Source organism: Gracilinanus agilis, chromosome 1 (assembly GCF_016433145.1).
Source record: "Gracilinanus agilis isolate LMUSP501 chromosome 1, AgileGrace, whole genome shotgun sequence".
Taxonomy (NCBI): Eukaryota; Metazoa; Chordata; class Mammalia; order Didelphimorphia; family Didelphidae; genus Gracilinanus; species Gracilinanus agilis.
The window spans coordinates 57,318,545-57,343,337 of NC_058130.1; the positions used below are offsets into that span (position 1 = coordinate 57,318,545).

Here is a 24,793-nt window from a genome sequence, read left to right on the forward strand (position 1 = left end):
GGTACTACTCACTCCCCACAGCCTCTGAATGTCTCTGGTAATGTTTTACGCTACAGGAAACCCAATATGTCATCTTTACGATTTTCCTTTATATATTTACCGTCTGATGGTACAACTTCTCTTCTTCTGAGCTCTGTAAACAAGAGGATGAACATGAGTTTGCACTCTGCCACTATCAAACAACTACATGGACATTACAGTTGTTTCTCCAATTGTTCGTAAGTGGGATATTTACCTGGTTCGTCATAAGGCTCTATCTCACCAGGTGTACCTACCCCGTCCCCCAAACAAAGAAAAACTCTCAGTATCTAATATCGGCATTGGTTTTAGCATTATGTTCAGAAATGGAGAAATAAAGAGTAAGTTTACTAGGGCATTTAGGAGACCCAAGGCTGTTAGAAATATCTTTTGATGAGCTCTAAGCAACTGTCAAATGCATAAAGACCAGTATTCAAGTGATAATTGGCTGGACTTTCTATAAAGTGGCTAATGGAAGCTGTCCAACTGCAAAGAACCAACTGATTCAGGACTTCAAACAAGAACAACGATCATTATTAAGGCTTAATAGATAAGGAAGGTCTAATATACTCCCAATAGGCTGAGAAATAGTGAGTTCAAAAATAAGTTAAAGTAAATTTTCTTGTTGATAATGAATAAATTGCTTTCTCTAGGACATCATTCTCAATTTTATCCCTTTGCTTCCCAGAGAAACATAGGAATTTCTTTGGCCATTCTTACCATTGTGTTGCCATTTTTCCAAACTGATGCCATTAAGAACTTACTGCAATAAGGGGCAGCTGGGTGGCTAAGTGGATAAAGAGCCAGGTCTAGAGTCCAGAGGTTCTGGTTTCAAATCTTGCCTAAGACATTTTCAGCTAATTGACCTTGTGCAAGTCACTTAACCCCAGTTGCCCAGTCTGTAACACTTCTGCCTTGGAACCAATACTTAATATGGATGCTAAGACAGAAGGTAAGGGCTAAAAAAATAAATAATAATTTATTACAGCAAGATAATGCATATAAAACATGTTATAAATTTGAGATTGCTGTATAAAATACAAGTAATAATGATGGCCAACATTTATATAGCCCTTTAAGATTTACAGATATTATCACATCTGATCCTCATGACCACCCTGTGATTAGGTGCTATTTTCATCCCCATTTTACAGATGAGAAAACTGAGGCTGGGAAGTTAGATGATTTTCCCAGGCCACACCACTAGTAAATGACAGAGGTGGGGTCCAGACTCTGAACTTTCTGATTACAAGTCTAACACCCTATCCATTATGCTACCCATCTGCCTTCTAAGTGTGAATTATTAATGTTACTTTGGATATCTCTTTGGTGATTCTTTTCTTAAAAGCATAGCATTTAATCTGACTTCTTCTGAAACGATGGTGACCTTCCCTCATATACCCCATGGTTAATGTTGAATTGCTTTCAAAATTATTTTAAAATTAATTTTTATTCATTTTACCTTTACATACTTTGTATTTACCTACCTGTGTAGGAGTTAGTTTTCCCCTTCTCCACAATAAAATGTAAGTTCTTTGAGGGCAGTAGTTGCTTTATTTTCATCTTTATATCCCTAACTAAAATCATACCTTGTGTATGTAAGGCAATATGGTTAGACTTGGAATTAAGAAGAATTAGGTTCAACTTCTGCCTTTTCTGCTAGCCGTGGGACTATGGGCAAAGTACTTAATCTCTCAGCCTCAGTTTCCTTATGTGTACAATGAGGGGGTTGAACTTGATGGCCTCCAAGGTCCCTTCCAGCTCTAAATCTAAGATATTAGGAAATGTCTTTTGAGTTGAATTAAGTTACCTTCATAGAGCTGAAGTTCGCCCCTCTTGATCTCCGACTCATCTTTGACAATATCTGGATGAGAACACAGACTTTCATTAATGTAGGCACAGAGGAGGCAAGAGAGAGAATATCATGTTCAGGGAACAAGGCTTTTTACCAGCTACCAGAAGGAGGAATAGAGATGAATAACCCTTAGTCTCTCTCTGTTGCTACAGAACTTGCAATCTAACAAGAGAGAAGAACCATGAACCCAAACAACTAGAATAAAAAGAAAATGAGAAAGGACAGAAAATGTGATCAAAAAGATTACATTCCTTTGGAAATCATGGACAGTATTGTATAAGTGGAAATCTTGAACCTTTGGACTCCATCTCCCAGAATTCTTTCCTCGTCCCAAAATTCCTTTTCCCTTTTCGTTTATGTTCATCCTTACATTATTGTTTATAAGTTTTGTGACTCCTTCCTCTCCCTCTCTCTCTCTTTCCTGCATGCGCGACTGGGTTAGCACCCTTCTTACTCTAGCTTTTTTACTTTAGTTATTATTAATAAACTTTATAAAATATAATACTTAGTTATTGTGTATATTAATTTTAATTCTCATAGTATTGGAGGAAGTAGTGTTGAGTGGTGACTTAAAGGCTGGAAAGGAATTGGATTGGGTTAAATTGAGGAGAGAGAGCATTCGCTATCTCTAGGGCACACTAACCCAAAGGAAAAGAACAATTTGGAGGGTAGAACTAAGATGAAGGGCTCTATATAAGGAAGAATTTCTGACAATCGGAGTCTTCCAGCAATGGAATGGATTCCCTTCCCAGAAAGAGTTCCATCAGACACTGGGTGACTGACTACCTGTCAGGGATACACGTAGAAGGGATTCCTATACTCATAAAAGGTTTGAACTAAAAAGCATCTCTTCTAACTAGAGCTGTAGCTAGGGTTGAGTGACTTGAGCTTGGCAAGAGGGTTCCAAATCGTAAAGGATGTTAGGAGCAGTTGGGATTGAAAATTTTAGCAGGTTAAAAATAATTAAACAAAGCATCATGTTAGCCAGAACAATTAGTCAGTTAAAAGATGGTACTTCCTCCCCCTTATAGCAATATCCCAAGAGAATCTTGGACCTGGACCTTTTGGGTGTCTTCCAAAGAGATAACATCCTTGGTGTTTCGCCAATGGACCAGCACGTTCCCCAAATGATGACTTCTGTCCAAAGGTCAAGGATCTTTTCTCAAGTCTCTCCCACCATTTCCCAGTTGAATTTGTCTTAAAAAGTTGGCATAAGGATAAACTTGTGGTTGCCCCAGTGCAGGATCATGGTAATGGCTCTGCTCCCAACTCTAAGAATCTCGAAGTGCTTTGATTTGCCTTCCACATGGCTCAACTTTGACACCACTCCTACCTAGTGAGCTTACCTGGAAGGGGTTTTCTTTTGATCCCATGATGTTCTTCATCGCTGTTGCTGTCTATAAGAACAGAGCACAGAGTTGAAGACAGCCATAAAGTCAATAAAGCTTTTCAAAAATTAAAAATAATAAAGAATTTTAAAATGAAATTAATAGAATTACTACTAAACGACTATAAAAGTCAGCTATGTTTCAGTGACCTCAAACGTCTCCCTGAAGAGGATGGAGATAAAGAACACAAGGCAAGAGATAATTAGAATGGAACAAATGGAAATGCTAAGCTGTGTGAGTGAGGATCAAACCACATCTAACACTGCCCTAAACATTCCAAGTGAGGATTATTTACTGATAATAGTAACAACTGAAATTTCAATGGAACATTGTTGTTGAGTTGTTTCAGTCATGTCTGACTCTTCATAACCCCATTTGGGGTTTTCTTGGCTCCTGGAATGATTTGCCATTTCCTTCTCCAGCTTATTTTACAGATGAGGAAACTGAGACAAACAGGGCTAAGTGACTTGTCCAGGGTCACACAGCTAGAATATTTAAGGCTGGATTTGGACTTAGGAAGATGAGTCTTCCTGATGCCAGGCACAGGGCTCCATCTACTGCTGCTCCTGTTACAAAGTCACACATCCCCTTTGCTCATTTATTATCCCTTTTTTGGGTCCTCAATAAAAGAAATTCCTTACCTTCTGTTTTAGAATTGATACTAAGTATTAGTGCCAAAGTGAAAGAGCAGTAAGGTCTTGGCAATGGGGATTAAGTGACTTGCCCAGGGTCACACAGCTGAGACCAGATTTGAAGCCAGGTCCTCTTGTCTCCAAGCTTGGCTCTCTTACCCACTGAGCCATCTAGCTGCCTTGTCCTCAATAATTTTAAGAGTGTTAAGGAGTCCTGAAACCAAAAAGTTTCAGACCTACTGGAGTAGTGGTGGATAAGGCAGTGGACCCAGATAGGAAAAACTTGGATTCATGTCTGCCTCTGACACCTCTGACAATGACTAGCAGTATGAACTTGACCTCCCTGGGCTTCAGTTTCCCTGTCTGGTAAAATAAGGGAAATGGGACTTCATGGACTTAAAGGACCCTACAACTTTCCCCCCAGCTATGCAACGTGCTCTCCACGCAGCTGCCAGAATGATAGCCCAAAAGCAAAGGTCTGACCTATTGCCCCCCTGCTCAAGAAACTTACCCAGGAAAAATTCTAAATTTCTCTTCTTGGCATTTAAAACCTTTCACAACCTGGATCCAACCTTTTGTTTCCTGACCACTTTCACATGATTCCCTCTTGTGCACCTGCTTTTCCAGCCCTCCTGACCTACCTGTTGTTCCCTGAATATGAAATTCTATCTCCTGCCACTTCTGTGCCTGGAATAATGCTCTTTACAGGCTCCTTTCATTCTGACTTTTGGAATCTCTGGGGCAACTAGGTGGCGCTGCAGTGGATAGAGTACCTTGTCTGGAACTAAGATGACAAACCTTCATGAGTTCTAATCTGACCTCAGACATTTACTAGCTGTGTGACCCTGGGCAAGCCACTTAACCCTGTTTGCCTCAGTTTCCTCATCTGTAAAATGAGCTGGAGAAGGAAATGACAAATCATTTCAGTATCTTTGTCAAGAAAACCCCCAAAGGGGGCAGGTAGGTGGCTCAGTAGATTGAGAGCCAGGCTTAGAGATGGGGGGTCCTGAGTTCAAATGTGACCTCAGACACTTTGTACCTGTGTCACCTTGAACAAGTCATTTAACCCCCATTGCCCAACCCTTTTCACTCTTCTGCCTTGGAACTAATACACAGTATTGATTCTAAGATGAAAGGCAAGGGCTTGAAAAAAAATTGATCAAAATGAAAATTGTTATACCTGATGATGATGAGGAAGATGATGATGATGAGGAAGAAGAGGAAGAGCTATCTTCTTTAATCCTATGTTCTCCTTTTGAAAGAGGATGCTCCTCTTCTTTTTTATGGTGCTCCTCTTCTTTTTTACGGACTTTGTCTATTTTTTCTGTGAAATACATAAGTCAGCAGATGCTGATCAGGTCCTTCTTTACCCTCTTGAATCAGATAGAGATCAAGGATGGCCAGAGAATTTCTGGATTTTCTAACCAACCAGGTGCTCTTCTGAACTTTGCTGAGCAGAAGGGCAACTGGCCATTGCAGAGAAGGCCTCAGTTTCTGGGATAATAATGCCAGTAGTATAGACCTACAAATGAGGAATTTATACTACATGATCTCTAATGAGGAGTTTACCCTGTTTGGTCCACCTCTAAGATCTCATGAATCCAAAGAAGAATTGACTTGCTAATTTTTTTTTATCAACATCTCTTTCCAAAACTATAACTCATTAGGTGTCCTTGAGATCCCTTAGGACTCTATTGAGCAAATGGACAATAAATATTAGTGGGATGGTCCTCACTGGACATGGCTGTGACTTGGAAGTCCCAATAATCTCCCTGGTCAACTAGTTCCAAGCCCTTATATCCACTCCCATTCCCAAATCTTTGATCTATCCCAGAGTGGTTTCACCATTGGATTTTTCAATATGACAGATTTAATAAATATTTAAGAAACATCCATGGTGTAACACAGGTCACTGTGTTAACTACTAGAGAAGCTAAAAATTCACTTAAGACCTAGGGACTTTAAGGCTTTTGATCTTATTGCCCATACCCTCTTTCCCCATAGTCCCTTTTCCGGGGCCAGAGGGAGTCATCTTTCAGATGTAAAGTCAAGGCCTCTCCCAGCCCCAACCCAAACATTTAAGAGCTCTAAGGCTCCATTGGAAATCTCTGCATCTGGAACTCATGCAAAACCAGGTAAAGGAATACCAGAAGCTACCTATGCCTCGGACCATAGGGCCAATGGCAATGGCAAGATACGGTGGGCCAAAGTCATTCTCCCCAAACCCTCCCCAGGCAAAGAGCTCCTTCCTCCAAAGTTCATACTGCCTAGTTCTGGAGAACAGTGAAAGATCTGGTCTAACCTGGCTGTGGAATATCTTCCTGGATTGTCTTGGGCTCATCCGGAGGTGGAGGTGGTGTTCCTGAAGTATCCATGGCCTTCCCTGCAGAAATAACAATGATTATAATGCTAAATTGAGCAATTCAATTCACCATCTAATTCCACCGTGTAATAGAAAGAATACTGGGTTTGGAATCAGAGGACAACAGGTTCAAATCTTCTTGACTTGATACTTAATCCTTTTTTAAAAAAATTTCATGTAGGAACAATTTTTTATCATTGTTTTCTGACATCCAGCTTCATTTCCTCTCCCCTTTCCTTCTTCCCAAAGGGGGTAAATAGTCCAAAATAGGTTATATCAGATGACACTTAATTCTGGTGACTTCAGGCAAGTTCCTTCCCCTCTCTGGGGGTGAGGTGGAAGGAGAGGATAAGATAACACACTTAGAGAGGGAATCAGCATCTATAAGGTGTCTACTGAGCCGCCTAGAGTTAGAGAGATCTGAGGGGAAATCCAGTGACACCGGCCTCGTGGGTATTCCACAAACAAAATACTCCATCTCTGGCCTGTACGGTTTCACTGGTTCTCCTCAGAGACTAGAATACCATCTGTGTACCTTCTCTCTGCCCAGTGGCTTCCCTGGCTTCTGAGCAGCTAAAAGTGAATAACTAGGATAAATCGTCGGAGTGAATATTTTTTGAGAAAGTAGCAAGATCAGATGTGTCAAATATAATTGTCTCTAATGGGATATAAAGGCCTTTAGCATGTTCTAAAACCAAGTTGTAAAAACCGGGTTCAGAATTTTTAACTAGAAGGCATCATTCTACAAGTCAGATCCTTAGAGATTCTTTTAAATTCTTCCAGCCCTTATTGGCAGTCTCTAAATCAAGTACCAACTTTTCCAAGTAGAGATAAAGACTATAGAAAATGCAAAATCCCTGTAGAAGTTCCTAATTTGATGTTCTTCATACTAATAAAAAGGTACGTTCCAGTTCTCACCATGTGACCTCCCTATTGGCAAAGCAAAATTAGAGTGACTATTTAATTTTATTGATATATTTTACAAGGCATTTTAGCAGAAAAAGATATTTACAAGTTACTAGGACTGGGAAAGTAAATCTTTGTCAGAGAAACTACACTAAGAGCAGCATATTCTAGAAGGCTCAAGGGAGGGAGATTTCCCAAAGGCCAAATGGCTACAATAGAAGATATCCTCTGAAATCAGGGAGGCACATGAGACTCTGAGTCCTAAGATATGATGAACTGATAAAATGGAGAGAGGGAGTGGGTTTCGCTTCTTCCCCATGCACGGTTATTTTTTCGCAAGCACTACTTGCCAGAGGGGACTGCCCACAGAGGTTTTCTGTCAACACATCAGCCAGTCTCTTTTACACTTTTTAACATCAGGTTGAAATACCTAAACCTCAGAGTTTAAAACCCTTGATGAAATGTTTGTCATATCAATTGGTGATTCACCGAGAGGATCCTGGGTCTCTCAGTGAATCAGAGAGGGGAGTGGATAAAAGGATTTTTAATATTGTGTCATTTAATTTCTTGTATCATTGCCTTTTGTGTCTAAACCTCTCCCTTACCTCTTCATACTGAGAATTCTAGAAATTTTTTTGCATTCCTTGCCCCAGAACATCTTCTAAAATTGGGATGGAGAAGAGAGTTTTCTCCTGTTTTCTGTTTTCTATAAACAGGAACTGACTATACCCTAGGGGAGTGATGGGCAATCTTTTGAGCTTGGTGTGTCAAAATTTGTCAAAAAACCGAGCATAACTCGGGTGGTGTGTCACTTCGAGAGAAAAAAACATAATTTTGAGATATTTATAGTTTAAATAACAAAAATGTATATTTGTAATATATAACTGTATTTAATAAACCAAAATAAGTCAACTAATATAGGTAGAATTGTCATCTACAGTACAAAGAGTGTCTACACTACATTACAGCAAATGTTTCATCCTTGGCATGCGGCTGCATGAGGCTGCGTGTCATCGAAAATGACTATGTGTGTCAGTGTTGACATGTGTCATAGGTTGGCCATCACAGCGTAGGGGCTAGGAGGTCTGTGACCTTGAGCTCCCCACTGAATTAAGAACAATTGGTCCATAGAGGAAAAATTTAACCAGATTCCACTCAATCTGCCCATGTAGATCACCAAGGGCTATTAGAATCTTTTGACTCAGGCGTATGAACCCACCACCACCATGAAGGGATCGGGGAGGAGCCAAAAAATATTAGCCCACCTTTTCATTAGGTATTCGCCAATTAGAGATATCTTTTGCTGTCCAGTGGAGGGCTGAATAATGAGCTGTCAGAACTTATTTAAATGATTTAAGACCCTGCATTCCTTGTCTCTGATCACTGAGAAAGATCACTGACCATTAATTTATTGATTATTGTTAGCCTAGTCAATAAATTGATTTTTCATACCCAGAACCCATCTCTCAATGTTTTATTTGCCACATTTCCTTCAGTTCCTGACTAAAATCCCACCTTCTACCAGAAGCTTTCCCCTAACCCCTCTTCATTTTAGTGTCTTCCCTCTGTTAATTATCTCCTATCCATCCTTTAGAGAGCTTGCTTTGTATATATTTATTAGAATGTTGTCTCCCCCATTAGATTGTAAGCTCCTTTAGGGCAGGGACTATCTATTGCTGCTTTTAATATTCTAAGTACTTAGCCACAGTTCTTGCCATATGTAGGCATTTAATAAATATTTACTGATTGATATCGGTAATACCTAACTTAGAGGTTGTTATAAGATTTGGAGGCAGTAAATGGATACAAAATGTTCTGTAATTCTTGAAGTCCTATATTCAAGGAAGCTATTATAATTCTATCACCAAACACGTCAACTTTTCTCCCCTCCACACACACTCACAGATTCATGACAGACACAAATTTAATAAGCAGGTCATTTGTGCTGTCATTCAACTCAATGCTAAAAAATTTGTTTTTTAATTTTAAGTTTTTTAATTTTCAGTTCCAAATTCTCTCCTTCTTTCCAGCCCCTTCCCCTACCCACCACGAAGGCAAACAATAGGATGCCTGTTATATATTGTGAAAACATTTCCATAAATGCTAAAAATGTTAAGGACAACTAGCATTTCTATAGTGCCTTAAAATGTGCAAAGTTCTTCACAAATATTACCTCATTTTATCACTATAATGATATTGTTATAGTAGATGCTATTATTATCCCCATTTTACAGATGAAGAAACTGAGGCGAGAGGTTACATGACTTGTCCAGGGTCACGTAGCAAGTGTCTGAGGCTGGAATTCAACTCAGAACTTCCTGACAAGTCCAACACTCTATCGTCTACCACCAGGCTGCCGAGAAAGGCCAGTTCCTTCAGCTAAGCTTTTGGACAGGCCACTAGAGAGAAGATAAATTAATACTGATCTTTAGATCTTTATCCATATTCTTTGGGAAATCTCCAACAGCAAAGAGCTCCTCCCCTCCAATAAAAACTCCCACCTGTCCCAGGTGAATCTTATAGAAATAATCAGAAGAAAAGAGTAAATTAAATGAATTCAAATAAGGTTTGGATGACTGGCAACTTCAAGGTTCAGGAGCTTAAGTTAAAGGGAACTACCTCTAACTCATTCGTATATACCTCCTGCTGAATGATTGTCTCTCTAAAGATGAAGTTTCAGGACAGTGACCATTTTAAGCAATATGGAGAAGCTTCTTGGGGGAAATTTTTACCCATAACTATAACTCTGACACTTATACCAATGAGACCTTGAGCTTATCTCCCTAGACCTCACCTCTCCTGTAACATAAAGTCAGAATAAATAAATCAATTTATTCACAAGCATTTATTAGGATTTACCACCTGTCAGGCAATGAGCTAAGTGCCGGGGATACAAAGAAGTGAAAAGAACAAAACAAAACAACCACAGTTTCTACCCTCAAGTAGCTTATATTCTAATAGAGGCTAAAAGGTGTAAAAAACTAGGTATCTACAGGATAAGGACAGAATAGATGGAAGGTAGTCTTTGAGGCAGAGGTGGAAGCTGGGGGCCCTGAAAAGACTCAGAGGGAGCTGTTTGAACAGAGTCTTAAAGGAATTCAAGTATTTTAAAAGTCAGAAGCAAGGAAGGAGAACATTCCAAGTATGGGGAGCAGGAGGCAGGCAATACAAAGACATGGAGGCTGGAGATAGACCTTGTAGTGTGAGAAATAATAAATTGGTCTATATAGCTGGACCAAGGAGGTCTTGGAAAGGAGTAATACATAAGATTAGAGAGACAGGAAAAGACCTGGTTATGAAGGACTTTAAATGCCAACGAGAGGGATTTATATTTGTTCCTGGAGGCAATAGGGAGCCAGTGAAATTTATCGAGTAGACAAGTGATGAAAGACTGGTGCTTTAGGAAAGTCACTTTGGCAGCAGTGCAGAAGATGAATTAGAGAGGAGAGGGAGCTGAGCCAAAGGGTCCAATTAGGAAGCTATTGTTGTAGTAGCTGGAGACAGAAGATATGGGCTTGATCAGTCTAGGGATGGGAGTGAGGGATGAGTGGGGACTCTCTAAGTGGAGACAAAAGAATATCTCTTAGATATGTCTCAGAGAAGGGAGTCCATAGGTTAGAGGGTCTGTGAACTTGGATGGGAAAATGAGATGCATCTTTATTTTCACTTACTTCTAACTGACATTTAAATTGAGAATTTCCTTCAATTCTGAATATAGGCAAGGAATCTCCAGGGTACTGGTAGTACCGCTTGGTGACTCAGTGACCCCAACAGAAATCACATTATGTGGCCAAAGTGTTTAAACCCCAGCTTCGCTCTTCAACTTTCCAGTGAAAAGGCTGAATGAATTGCTTTAAGCATTGACTGATTTGATCTCTTAAGAACATCTATATAGGCATGTGTATACACACACGCATACAATACTCTATGTATGTATACACTAACTCAATACAAGGTCATTTGGGGGAGCAGTCAGGGGAATCAGGAAAGGACTCATGGCGCAGATGTACATATATAAGTACATATACATATGCAAAGTACAGACAAGATAAATAAATAAATACAAGGTAGTTTGGGGAGGGAGGGAATAAGCAGTTGGGGAATGAGGAGAGGCTTCATGTAGATGGACGATGATGCTAGAACTGAGCTTTGAAGGAAACGGGGAATTTTAAGAGATCCATTTCAGATCTGTTCCTCCCATTCCATTCTGGCCCATTCTCTTAAACCACATTGCATAGTCCTATACGTGCCAGACATTGGCCAACATATTGGGGGCTCTTCCAGAGAATTCCAACTCTTGTCCTCTAGTCCTGAGTGCTAGGGAACAGGCTCAAGCCAAGTATGGTAGGTAACAAATAGTAATTACAGTTATGCCTGAGTTATATATAGACTAGATATAATTAGACATTGACAATGACACAGGGGAAGCTAATGGAGCTCTCTCAGATTTAATAGTACATTCCTCAGACTCTGAGGCTATTTTGGGCTTCTGAGGGATTTAGTTACTCTGACTGGAGTCATGTGAAGATTGGGGTGTGGAAAAAAAAATTTGACACATGGTACCAGTGCCTGGAAGACCAGTAGTTTGACCTTCGCTTTTTGCCCTAATTCCTATCTTTCAGTGGCCTTCCCCTGCCCCCCCCAACTTCTAAGAGTTCAGGAAAAGGAAATTCTTAATGCAAAAGAATGAATCCCAAATGATAGAATTCCAGGTATTAACTCTAAAATAATGGGATATCTTTGGGTGGGTGGGAATTGGGGTCTTGCTGGAACTTCTCAAATAAGATCAGATTGGTGGAGAACTACTTTGGTCAGTATAGAGGAAAGAAAGAAGAAAGGAAGGAAAAAAGAAAGGAAGGAAGGAAGGAAGGAAAGGAAGGAAAGAGAAAGAAAGAAAGAAAGAAAGAAAGAAAGAAAGAAAGAAAGAAAGAAAGAGGAAGAAAGGAAGGAAGAGGAAGAAAGGAAGGAAGAAAGAAAGGAAGGAAGGAAGGAAGAAAAGAAACAAAGAAACAAAGAAAGAAAGAAAAAAAGAAAAAGAAAAAAGGTCTTTCCCTCCTTTAATTGGATGAAATTCTAAATCTTGGTGCCTTTGAGCCATTCAGATATGTAGTTCCAGAAACATAGATTTTTCCCTTCAAAAATTCCCAAAGATGGATCAAAGAAAATTAGGTTCCTTTTCCTATTCCTGCCCATCTTCCCAAGAGAAATAGTCAGAGATGAATTCTATAGGTTAAATTCCCCAGGTGGAAGAAGACTTCAAAAGAAGTCCCTCTAGGGCTCTGAATACAAAGATCTAGACTAGTATCATAAGGGATCTTGGTGCAGGAAAGAGAGGAAGAGACAGAGATTAAGGAAGAGAAAGAGGTGATAGAGCAGGATGCTAGGTATAGATAAATGATAAATATGATAGATTAATAAGTGATAGCTAGAGGTCAATAGATGCTAGATATATATGAAGAAATAGATGATAGGGAGGATAGTGGTAGAGGCAAGATATAGATAAAAAGACATGATAGATGCTGGTAGATATAGATAAGAATAGATATATACTAGAGAGAGATTAAAAAATAGGTAGAAAGAGATAGATAGATAGATAGATAGATAGATAGATAGATAGATAGATAGATGGATAGAGAGAGATGATAGAGATAGATAGTTCAAATCCTCCAATCCCCTACTATCTCCCAACAGCCTAAACAACTGTTGGGGCCACTTGATGCAAGGGAAAGAGCCTTATCCACAATGTTTAGGAAGCCCGGGTTCACTACAAACTCCTTGGGTAAAGTTGATTAGTCACTTCTGTTATATTCAAATCCTGAGAAATGTTGGATGTCACCTTGATTGACAAGGGACCTCTCTTTCTTTATAACACTTCTCTTTTCTGGGGCTCATTTTTCTCAACTATAAAATGAGTGGGACTGGACTAGATCATCTCTGGGACAACAATCATAGCTCATATCAATTTGGCACTTTACAGTTTAATAATAACTGATCCTGGGGACAGGTAGGTGATTCAGTGGATTGAGAGCCAGGTCTTGAGATGAGAGCTCCTGGGTTCAAATCTGACCTCATATATGTCCTAGCTGTGTGACCCTGGGCAAGTCACTTAACCTCAATTGTCTGGCCCTTACTACTCTTCTACCTTTGAACCAATACACAGTATGGATTCTAAGTCAGAAGGTAAGGATTTAAATAATAATAACAATAATAACTGACCCTTATAGAGCTCATTAAGGTTTACAGTGCTTCACAATGACCCTTTGTAGAAGCGATTACAGGTATTATTACCATTTTACAGAACAGGAAACTGAGGTTAAGAGAAACAAAGTGATTTGCCCATGTTCACATACCCCAGGAGGATTAGAGCTGTGAAAGGGAATTTTTTTTTTTTTATCTTAACTTAATCAAGGTGTTCCACCCTTTTAACTTAATCAGCAGGAACTTGTGAATCCTTTTGATAAGCATTCACACCCTCAGAGGACAGGAGGTGAATCCTCCCCCCCCCCCCCACAAATTATAGAGAGGCTTTGATTGGTTCCTGTGAAGAGGGGGAGATAAAAGGCAAGGCCAAAGGACAAGACACATTCTCTTGGCTTCCTTGGTTCTTAGGTGAGGAAACCCTCTCTCCCTTGGTGCTTCGGTGAGACACTCTCTTCAGTGTGAGCTCTGATGAGATTCTTCGAGGCAGTCCCCTTTTCCTGGAATCGTTCTGGACTGGAGTTTTCTGCTCTGGAGAGGATTATTGGGAGAGTGACTGGAGCTGAGGGAAGAGGCTTGCTGAGGATGCCACTGGGACTTCCATGTGAATATTGGGACTTGATGGAGCCCCTGCTGGGGGCTGAGTCAGACTTCACCAAAGCAGCACTTAGGGTGAGGTAGGCTAGACAAGGCTCTGTCTCCTTCCTACATTTCCCATTTTCAGTATCTCTACTTTGTTGTAAATAAAAGGCTGCTAACAGTCATTTTTTACTTAAGGGCTAATATTTTATAAACAGAGACCACAATCTCACTTTTATAACTCTCATATTGAGTCAAATTCAATTTAACTCTTTCAGAGTCTGGGACTTCCTGACCCCAAGTATCATACGCCATCTATCAGGCTACTTCATAGCTCTACAGCATGCCTTACAATGAAAAAAAATAAAAATAAAAACATAAAATAAAAAATATAAAAGATTCAAGTTGTTTTTTTCAAAGTCAGCCTTTAAAGTAGATAGTACAGGTATCATTCCCATTCCACAGATGGCAAGACTGATGCCCAAGTATTTGCACAAACTAATAAAGGACTGGGACTAGGAATCATTTGATTCTGAGTCTAGAACTCTTGCCACTCAGTCACACAATTTCTACAGTTCTCTGACTCTATTCCATGGTACAGAGGGCTCACAGCCACAGCCTAGGAAGGAGGAGGCGTATGTGGAAGGGATTTTCTCAGGGTCGATTTCTTACAGAGACTCTATCTGTCAAGCCAAGCAGTAACCACAGTTTTGTTTCACTCCAGTCTCATCCCATCTCTTTGTCTCTAAGCCTGAGACACAAGCAAAGACATGTCAAGAAATAGGTGCGCAAGGAGGTGCAGGTATTCCTTCCACATCCTGACCCACAGCTTCGATGGAGCTTGACTCAGCATAGGAAATTAAATGAGGATTTGGGGAGCAGTTTTGTAGGAGCCACAGACAACACGTGAAGAGCAGCAGACAACCCAGCAAAAGTTCAGAAACTCAGAAATGCATAAAATAGAGGAAGCCTCTGCTGATCACAAGGCTGCTGGGGGTTTCCTGAGACCCTGAAGACACTGAATGAAGATGAAGACTACAAATGGGAATAGGTATTCACTGTGGATGAAATTGCCCTTTATTGGAAAAAAAAATGCCTCAGCAGATATACACCAGCCAAGAAGAGAAGCAAGCCCTGGGTTTTAAAGCCACAAGGGATAGGGTAGGTGCTGTAAACACCCCATAAAAAATTCAGACTTCTCTGGTATGAAGGGGAGACCAAAACATTTTACCCAGATTTTCCAGATCATAGAGGGAGACGCTGAAGAATCGCCTCTACTCACACGGTGTGGAAGGAATAGCTGTATTTTCTTTTCTTTTTAAATAACCCTTGCCTGCCATCTTAAAATCAATACTCTGTCTTAGTTTTAAGGCAGAAGAAAGGTAAAGGATAGGCAATGGGGGTTAAATAAATCATTTGCTAGGACCACACAACTAGGAAGTATCTGAGGTCAAATTTGAATCCAGGACCTCCTGTCTCTGGGCCTAATTCTCAATCCACTGAGCCACCTAGCTGCCCCTAATATCTGTATTTTAAATTGGGTGGCCTGAGATGAATTCTGCTTAGAGGGAACATGCCTTAAGGATGCTCCAGGTGATCAGAATGGGAGGGAGAGAGATTGTCTAAGTTCCATAAGTAGAGTCAAAAAGACTGTGGTTCAGATCTAGCCTCAGACTCTTTGTTGGTATTGTTGTTGATCTATAAGTCAAGACATCAACAATGATACCATTAGTCCTCTTCAAAAAAGACAAATAACAACAACAACCTGTAAAATGAGAATGATGCTTAACACACAGTATTATTAGGAAGCTCAAAGGAGATGCTACCTTGACTGCTCAATGCCTTGGAGATCTGGGATTTATGACTATCCAGGTCAATCACTTCACCTTTGGGCCTCAGTTTCTCACCTGTAAAATGAAGCAGTTGGCACAGATGCCCCCTGAGATCCTTCCAGCTTTAAATCTTTGATCCTGTGTTCCCTAAATTCCTTTCTAGATGATTGCCCTGTGATTCTAGGATCCTGCTACCGGCAGAGGAAAGATAGTGAGTGTGATAGGATGAAAAGGACTCTCAGAGTTCAAAATCCTACCTCCGGCACTTCCAGCCAGTGGGATTTGGGGTCATTCACTTAACCTCATTTTCCTCAGCTGTAAAATAAGAAGGGTAGACTCCCTTCCACCCCTAAATCTATGACCCTATGGTCCTAAGTAGCTTAATCAAAGCCTCAGTTTCTCATCTGTGAAATGATGGGGTTAGACTTGATGGTCTCTGAGATCTCTCCCAGCCCTGAAACTATGATTCTGAATGTGGGCATTTCAAGGTTCAGCAGCGAATGCCCCCAAAAGTATCACAATCAGCTTTACATCGCAGTCAGATGGGGAGTAGACCTAGCCCTGGTCTGGAAAAGAAATACTTGTCCAGTGGAGGAAACAGACAAATTCTTTGCCAGGTTGCTGTCGGAAGTTAGTATAGAATGGAAGATCTCTCCCATCTCTGCTCTCTCACCCCACAGGAGACACATGTGATTAGTGCACAGATACCAACACACTTGGGTCCAGAGGTGAGAAGCACTTGTCCACGTCCCCATGAAAAACCTTCAAAGTTCTGGACTATTCCCAGAGTCTTGGAATCTCAGAATGAAAGGAAACCTCAGGGGCTACTTAGCCCAACCTATTCAGTTTAGTCCGCAAAGACCCACCTGAAAAAGAATTCTCTTTATGACCAATCCAATAAAAGGTCACACTTATGATTGCTGGAGTCCTTATTCTCTAAGTTTAGATTTTAGGCCCTAAGGGAGTGATGAGACTAAAAGGCTTTAATTATTTAAAGTGCATGAATAGCCCTTGGTCATCACTGGATCCTGAATGAAAATAGGCTAAATATATCAAAGCCCACTTTGGAAGGGAATCCATAGAAACCTGAGTGGAGGAGGGAGGGTTTGGGGAATTTAATGAGTTGTTTATTGCTTCTGCAAGACTGTCATTATTGACTTTTGTATATGGCCCTAGGTGAGAGCCTGGAGAGCATCACCTATTTATACTGGCAAAATGTTTATGCTTCTTTTCTTAGACATTGTTTATATTTAGTAAAAGGGTGTTTCGTAAATTTGCCTCATTGACTCCACCTTTTAGGTCTCGAATTTGATCCAGACCTTGCATTTGGGGCCAGCATGCACCTGGACTAAGATGGTGATAAATTTCACTTTGGGACAGCTCCAGCCATAAGGAATTTTTTTCCTGATGTCAAGCCTAAATTTGTGCCTTGCTCCTGGTACTGCCCTCTGGGGCCAAGCAGAATAAGCCTCTCCTAGACAATTCTTCAAACATTTAGTCTTCTCTTTTCCTTGATTAAATATCCCCAGTTCCTTTGACCCATCCAAATATGGTAAGATCTCCAGGTAGTTCACCAACCTGGTTGCCATTCTCCATCTACCCTAGAGCCGTGTTAGTGAACCTATGGCACACACGCCAGAGAGGGCTGCTCCCCTTCTCCTCTCCACATGTGCCTGAGGACATTTGTCTAATCATCCACCCCTCTGCTTAGCAGCCCAATGAGAACACCTCCTCCCTCCCCTTTCTGGGGTAAGGGAGCAGCTCACATACAGTGTAAGGGGTGCAGCTTGGGCACTCAATCTCTAAAAGGTTCACCATCACTGCCCTAGAGCTTATCTAAGTCCTTAAAATATCAAGACCAAAACCAAACACAATGATCCAGTTTGATCAAGCCAGGGAGCTTTGTTGTTCATTTGTTTCAATTGTGCCCACCTCTTCTTGATTCCATTTGAGGTTTTCTTGGCAAAGATCCGGGAGTGATTTGCCATTTCCTTCTCTAACTCTAAGGCAGAGTTAAGTGATTTGCCCAAGATCATACAGCTAATAAGTGTCTGAAGCTAGATTAGAACTCTGGTCTTCCTGACTCTAGGTTCAGTGCTCCATCCTCTGACCCCCTAGCTGTCCAAAGGCAGGAGACAGTTCTGAATAAATTCTGTCTTTTGTAGGAATTTCCAAGGGGCGTCCCATTCGCCCTTCACCCTCTTGATCCACATTTTACCTTGAAAGGAGAGAAGTAGACATGTAGGAGGGAACATATTAATAATATTATTAATAGTAATTGATAATATCATTAATAGTTAATAATTTAAATTTATATAGCATTCTACTTCTTTGAAAACTCTAGACAGCTTGGCCAGATAGAAGTGACTTAACCATGGTCACACAACATGACAGAAACAGGAGCAGGGCAATGGTAAAGGCTTGGAAATAAAAGATCAGGAGTGACTGTAATTTGGGTTCAAATACTAGTTTTACCATATGCTTCTCTTATCTTGGGCTACTCCTTTCATCTCAAGGTTTCATCATCTGTAAAATGAAAGGTTTGGAGTAGAGGGAAGGATTTTGCCCACTCTGAGAACCTTTCAAAGGAAGGTTGGCTTCCAGATGACAAATGATATCTGGAAAATGAATGTTTGGTCTTCCATATCTAAGGTCAGGGCAGCTAGATGACACAGTGGATAGAGCACCGGGTTTGGAGTCAAGAGGACCTGGGTCCAAATCTGACCTTAGATACTTCCAAGCCATGTGACCCTGGACAAGTCACTTAATCCTAATTACTTAGTCCTTGCTGCACTTTTGTCTTAGATTTGATACTAAGATGGAAGGTAAAGATTTATTAAAAAACAAAAATGAAAAAATTCAAGGTCTCTCAGCTATAACATTCTAGGATTCTAAGAATCTAAGATCAGACACATTCAAAGCCTTTACAAAAATTTCAAGGTAGAGGATTTGGGGTTTGGTTTCTTTCCCTCTTCCACCACTTCCATCAGTGGCCTGCCTCCCATCATCTAGCATTCTTTCTATCCCAAATACCTAGAGGTAGACAGGTAGTTCCGTGGATAAAGAGTTGGACCCGGAGACAGGAAGACCTGAGTTCAAATCCAGCCTCAAACATTTCCTAGCTTTGTGGTCCTGGGCAAATCACTTAATCTTTGTCTCCCTCAGTTTCCTCAACTGTAAAATGAGGATAATAGCACCTTCCTCCCAGGGTTGTTGTGAAAAATCAAATGAGTTAATATTTGAAAAGCACTTAACACAATGCCAATACATGCTTAGATACCTATGTGGCATAGTGGATAGAGTACTGGGCTTGGGCTCAGACAGACTCACCTTCCTGAGTTCAAATCCAGCCTCAGATATTTATTTCCTTGGAATCAAGATTCATCTTCCTGAATTCAATTTTGATCACAGACACTTAACGAGTTATGTGACCGTGTGCGAATCACTTAATTCTGTTTGCCTCAGTTTCCTCATCTTCAAAATGAGCTGGAGAAAGAATCGGCAAACCATTCCAAGCATCTTTGCCAAGAAAACCCCAAAGAGGGTCCCGATTGCTCATACACAATTGAACAACAACAATAGAACAAACACTTGCTTGGAAATGCCAGATGCATGGAACCACTCTCAATTCTATCCTTCCAGAATGGGTAGATAAACTAGAAAGCAGGAAACCTTGTCCTAAGGGCTCTGACTTCCTCCCTACAAAGAAGGAAACATTCTGGGCCACCAAGTCACATCTATCCTAATTCACTCTTTCTTGATTCTCCCCTTGCCCTTCCCAGGTGGGCAGTGAGAGGAAGGCAATCATAGAATTCTTTTTTTTTTTTAAACCCTTAATTTTTGTGTATTGGCTCTAAGGCAGAAGAGTGGTAAGGGTGGACAATGGGGGTCAAGTGACTTGCCCAGGGTCACACAGCTGGAAAGTGTCTGAGGCCGGATTTGAACCTAGGACCTCCCGCCTCTAGGCCTGACTCTCAATCCACTGAGCTACCCAGTTGCCCCCAATCATAGAATTCTAAATTGAAGCCAAGAAGGGCCCTGGAAGCTCACCCCCCCCCTCCCCATATGTGTTTAGTGAGAGAGAAAACGGATCCAGAGAAGCAAATCAGCTCATCCCAAGTCACATAGCAGTGGCTACACTGGAGGTGGGTTCTAAATCTCTTAATTGATGTCAACCCCACCCCAATCACTCATCAACCAACCTAGCATTTATTCACACCTGTGCTAAAGATGCAGCAGATACAGAAACCTAAACAGATGCTGTCCTCAGGCAGTTTAAATTCTGTATCACTCACATTCCTTTCAGAAGCATTAACTGGTGCCCAGTGAATATTCTTTTAATGAATCAATGAACATAATCAGGTTTATCCATCGGTTTTTTTTCAATTCTACCTCATTAACCAAACCAAAAACCTTTGGTTTTTACCATTGCCACACAGAGAGAAGCACTTTATGCGGTTCAGAACAAGGGCAGTCTATTATCTCGTGGGATCCTCCCTTAGCACCCCGGGAATGAGAGCAGGTAATTATTATACTCATTTTATGGGTAAAGAAGTAGAGGTCAAAAAAGGTGAAATAGCCTGGGGACTTTAGGTCTCTAACTCAATAGAAATGGGACCACCAAACCAGACCTAAGGATCTTAGTGAGCCTCTTTGACTTAGAAAACCACAGATTCACATCATTTGTGCTCTATTGTATTTTTAATCTATTTTGTTAAGTATTTCCCAATTATGTTTTAATATGGTTCCAGAGCACTAGAGAGTGTTGCTGGTTGTGTGTTTGACTTTTCTGGTCTAGAGGCAACAGGGTATGTATGTAATGAAAAGAATGCTATTCTTGAGATTTAAAAAGATCTGAGTTCAAATCCTGCCTCTCATACTTTCCAGTTATGTCGCCCTGCTAACAATGCCAACACCAAAAGACATTTCTGTAGCACTTTATGATTTGCAAAGGACTTTACATTAGATGCTCACAATATGCCTGTGATCTAAGTCTTATAGAAATCATTATCCTCCCCCACCCAAATCATTATCCCCACGCTTCTTGTTTAATCATTTTCAGGCATGTCAGATTCTTCGTGACCCCATTTGGGGTTTTCTTTTCTTTTTTAAATTTTATTTAATTGATTAATTAAGAAAAATTTTCCATTGTTACAAGATTCATGTTCTTTCCTTCCCCTCTCCCCATACCCCTCACCCTCCCATAGCCAATGAGCAGTTCCACTGGGTTTGCATGCGTCATTGATCAAGACCTGTTTCCATATTATTGATATTTACACTGGGGTGATCATTTGGAATCTACATCCATTTGAGGTTTTCTTGGCAGAGATAGTGGAGGGGTTTGCCATTTCCAGCTTCTCCAGCTCACTTGACAGATGAGGAAACTGAGGCAAACAGGGTTAAGTGACTTGTCCAGAGACATTTAGCTAGTAAAAGTCTGAGGCCAGATTTGAATTCAGGAAGATGTGTCTTCCTGACTGCAGGCACAGCTCTCTATCCATGGTGCACTTAGCTGCCCATTCTATATATGAAGAAATTGAGTAGAGTGTTGGATTTAGAATTTAAAGGACCTGGGTTCAAATCCTGACTTTGTCACTTAGTACCTATGTAACCTTGAACAAGTGACTTAACCAGGGAAGATAGGTGACTCTGACTCAGTGAATAAAGAGCTAGGCTTAAAGATGACAGATCCTGGGTTCAAAAATGTCCTAGCTGTATGGCTCTGGGCAAGTCAATTAATCCCAATTGCCTAAGCCCTTACCATTCTTCTACCTTGGAACTGATATATAGTACTGATTCTGAGACAGAAGGTAAGAATTTTTTTAAAGCTTCTCTGGGCCTTAGTTTCTTTATCTATAAAATGGGGAGGATAAATTAGATAGCCTCTAAACCTCTGTCTTTAAATCTATGATCCTATAACTCACCCAAAGTCTTTGGACTGGTAAATTTCTCAAGTTGGACTTGAACCTCTTCTTCCTAACTCTAGGGCAATGAGGTGGCACCATGGATAGAGCCCCAGGTATGGAGTCAGGAAAACCTGAACTCAAATCCAATCCCAGACACTTACTAGCTGAATTACCTTGGACAAGTCATTTCACTTTGTTGGCTTTGGTTTCCTCATTTGAAAATGAGCTGGAGAAGGAAATGGCAAACCACTCCAGTATCTTTGCCAAGAAAATCTCAACTAGGGTCAGGAAGAGTCAGGCACAATCGAACAACTTCTTAACTTTAATCCCAGCACTCTATTCATCACACCGTGCTCACCAAGTCTCTGTGTTCTCATCTGTAAATTGGGACTTATATGCTTTACACTACCTCCATCAAGGGGTTCTATAGAAATGAGTTGTTTTTCCGTGGCTTGCTTAACATCCCCACAACCAGTTAGTGGCAAAGCCAAGTGGCAAATTCCCATAATTCATTCTCTTTCTATACCAAGAAAATCAATTAAATCATTCAGCTGACCTTTGCTAAAGAGAAGCTACTTCCTGTGCTGGAGACTCTGCATTTGAGGACTGGTTGAAAAAAGTAGGAAAGTTTTTAACCTTAAGAAGAGAAGACTTACAGGGGGGTTGATGGCTGTCATGCTTAAGTGACCCTGGGTGACACTTCACCCTCTCTGCCTCAATTTCCTCATCTGTAAAACCAGCTGGAAAAGGAATGGCAAACTGTTCTAGTATCTTTGCCAAGAAAACCCAAGAGGCTGTCCTCAAGTTTCTTAAGGGCTGTAAGTGAAAGCGGGGACAGCTAGGTGGCCCAGTAGATAGGGTACAGACTCATCTTCATGAATTCAAATCCAGCCTCAGACACTTACTATCTGTGTGACCCTGGGCAAGTCATTTAATCCTGCTTGCCTCAGTTTCCTCATCTGTAAAAGGAGCTGGAGAAGGAAGTGGTAGACTAATCCTATATCTTTGCCAAGAAAACCCCAAACAGCATCACAAAGAATTAGTCATGAATGAAATGATTGAACAATGTAAAAGCAGGATTAAATAGTCTATTTTACCTCAGAGGACAGAATGAGGAAATATGGGTAAAAATTGCAGAGAGGAAGATTAAGGCTCATCTTGGGGGTGGGGATTTTCTAAAAATTAATGATATCTCCAATGGAATGGACTGCACTGAGGAGTAGTGAGTTCTCCATCATGGGAGGTTTTTGAATGGAGGCTAGATGACCCTGTGTCAGGGACAGCAGTAAAGAGATTCCTGCTTGGATTCAAATAGGACTAGATAGCTTCTGAGGTCGCTTCCAATGCTAAGATAGATAATGTGATTCGGTGAGGTTCCATACTGGTGAGTTCCCATAAAGAAAACCCCGATTCTATTCAAGAAAAAGGGAACGAAGAAGCCTTAGAAGAAGATAATCTTGATTTATTTTCTCAAGGAGAAATGATCCAAACTTAGAAATAACTTTTCTAATAGTCATGAAACTCCTGATGTTCTTGGGATAGAAGAGAACGCTAACTTCATTCATTTGAGAGCAATATCGTCTTTTGGGTAGACACATTGGTGAAATTAGAAGGGGACGATTTCCAAAACTATAGAATCTTAAAGCTAAGAGGGACCTTAGGATAGAGAATGTCAGAACTTAGGACAGGGGGATATAGAATGTGAAAACTGGAAGGGACCTTAGAACTCAGAACATTGAAGTTCAAAGTTACATTTCGGTTGTTCAGTTGTTACAGTAATGTCTGTCTCTTCATGACCCCATTTGGGGTTTTCTTGGCAAAGATATTGGAGTGGTTTGCCATTTCCTTCTCCAGCTCATTTTAATGAATGAGGAAACTGAGACCAACAGATTGAAGTGACTTGCCCAGGGTGACACAGCTAGTAAGCGTCTGAGGCTGAATTTGAACTCAAGGAGATGAGTCTTCCTGACTCCAAGTCTGATACTCTATCCACTGTGCCACCAGCAGCCCAAAGCTAGATAAAAGATCACCTAGTTCAAAGATTCTTAATTTTGGGGGGGTGTCATGGACCTTTCTGGCAATCTGGTGAAGCCTAAAGATTCCTTATTAGAATCATATTTTTAAATACACTAAATAAAATATAGATTACAAAGAAAACTAGCTATATCTGAATATATTTATGAAAATATATTTAAAAAACCAAGTTAATGGAGTTCTTGTTTAAGAGGCTTTGATCCTAGTCCAATTCCATTTTGTAGAGGAGGAAACTGAGGCTCAGAGATAAAATTACTTACCCAAGATCCCATAGCTTGTTAAGGTGACAGACAACACTTGAACCCAAAACTCTTTCCCCTTAATCCAGTGTGTTTCTACTACATCCCCCCCAATTTCCAAAGTTTCTATTAAGAAAAGTTCCCAAGACAAGGGAAGACAATAAACAATCAGGCTTCCCCCTCTCAAGAAAACAAGCCACAACTAAATAATTAAAAAGAATTCCTAAACAAACTGAAGCCCTGCCGGTGGTCTTCCTTCCTTCCTTTCCTTCCCTCTGACCCATTCCCCTCAATAACCCAGAGGGAAACCACAATCCCACTGAAAAATCGGCCAAGTGGCCCCCTGGTACCTGTTCTTGGAGGCAGGAACAGTGAGTACTGCTGCTGTGTGCTTCAGAAGATTGTGGCAACTGATGGCCACAGAAGAAGATATCAAGGAAGAAGTCAGGCCTGCCCAAGCATGGATGACGGGCTATGAATGAGCAACCACGTGAGCCTGGCCAGCTCCCTCCCCGCTGGGCCTCATGCTCTGACTCATCTCTGGAGTCATGTCTTGTTCCTCCTTTCCTGTGGCTTCCTCTCCTCTCCTCTCCTTCTAAGGGGGAGGGCGCCCTGCAAGGACATGGACCACAGAGGCGCTGGAGCTCCTGATATCCTGTTATCTGACCCTCTGGACCAAATAGATACAAGGGCTTCTCTTCCCTGTCTCCAGGCTGCCTGGATTTCTTCAACACTGTGGCCCAAGGGAGGTAGAGGCAGTGTGAGTTCCTCCAGTCTGGCACAGCTGCCTACCCATGTAAACAAACCTGCCTGATGAGTCTGGGTGGAGATGGAACTGGTTTGG

The 24,793-nt window shown here is 40.9% G+C and overlaps 1 protein-coding gene across 1 annotated transcript in view; it reads right to left on the reverse strand.

The window, feature by feature from the left end:
- The window catches only part of TMEM40 (transmembrane protein 40), a 31,768-nt gene extending 7,428 nt beyond the window's left edge, over positions 1-24,340 (reverse strand). Inside the window, exons 1-7 of the mRNA XM_044656857.1 lie at positions 24,300-24,340; positions 6,196-6,276; positions 5,074-5,217; positions 3,220-3,270; positions 1,829-1,882; positions 236-271; positions 101-133 (exon numbers count right to left, since the gene is read on the reverse strand). Of these exons, the coding sequence (XP_044512792.1) occupies positions 101-133; positions 236-271; positions 1,829-1,882; positions 3,220-3,270; positions 5,074-5,217; positions 6,196-6,268 (391 nt within the window). The 5' untranslated portion in view covers positions 6,269-6,276; positions 24,300-24,340. The remainder of the gene's footprint in view (positions 1-100; positions 134-235; positions 272-1,828; positions 1,883-3,219; positions 3,271-5,073; positions 5,218-6,195; positions 6,277-24,299) is intronic.
- Between the last annotated feature and the right edge of the window lie 453 nt (positions 24,341-24,793).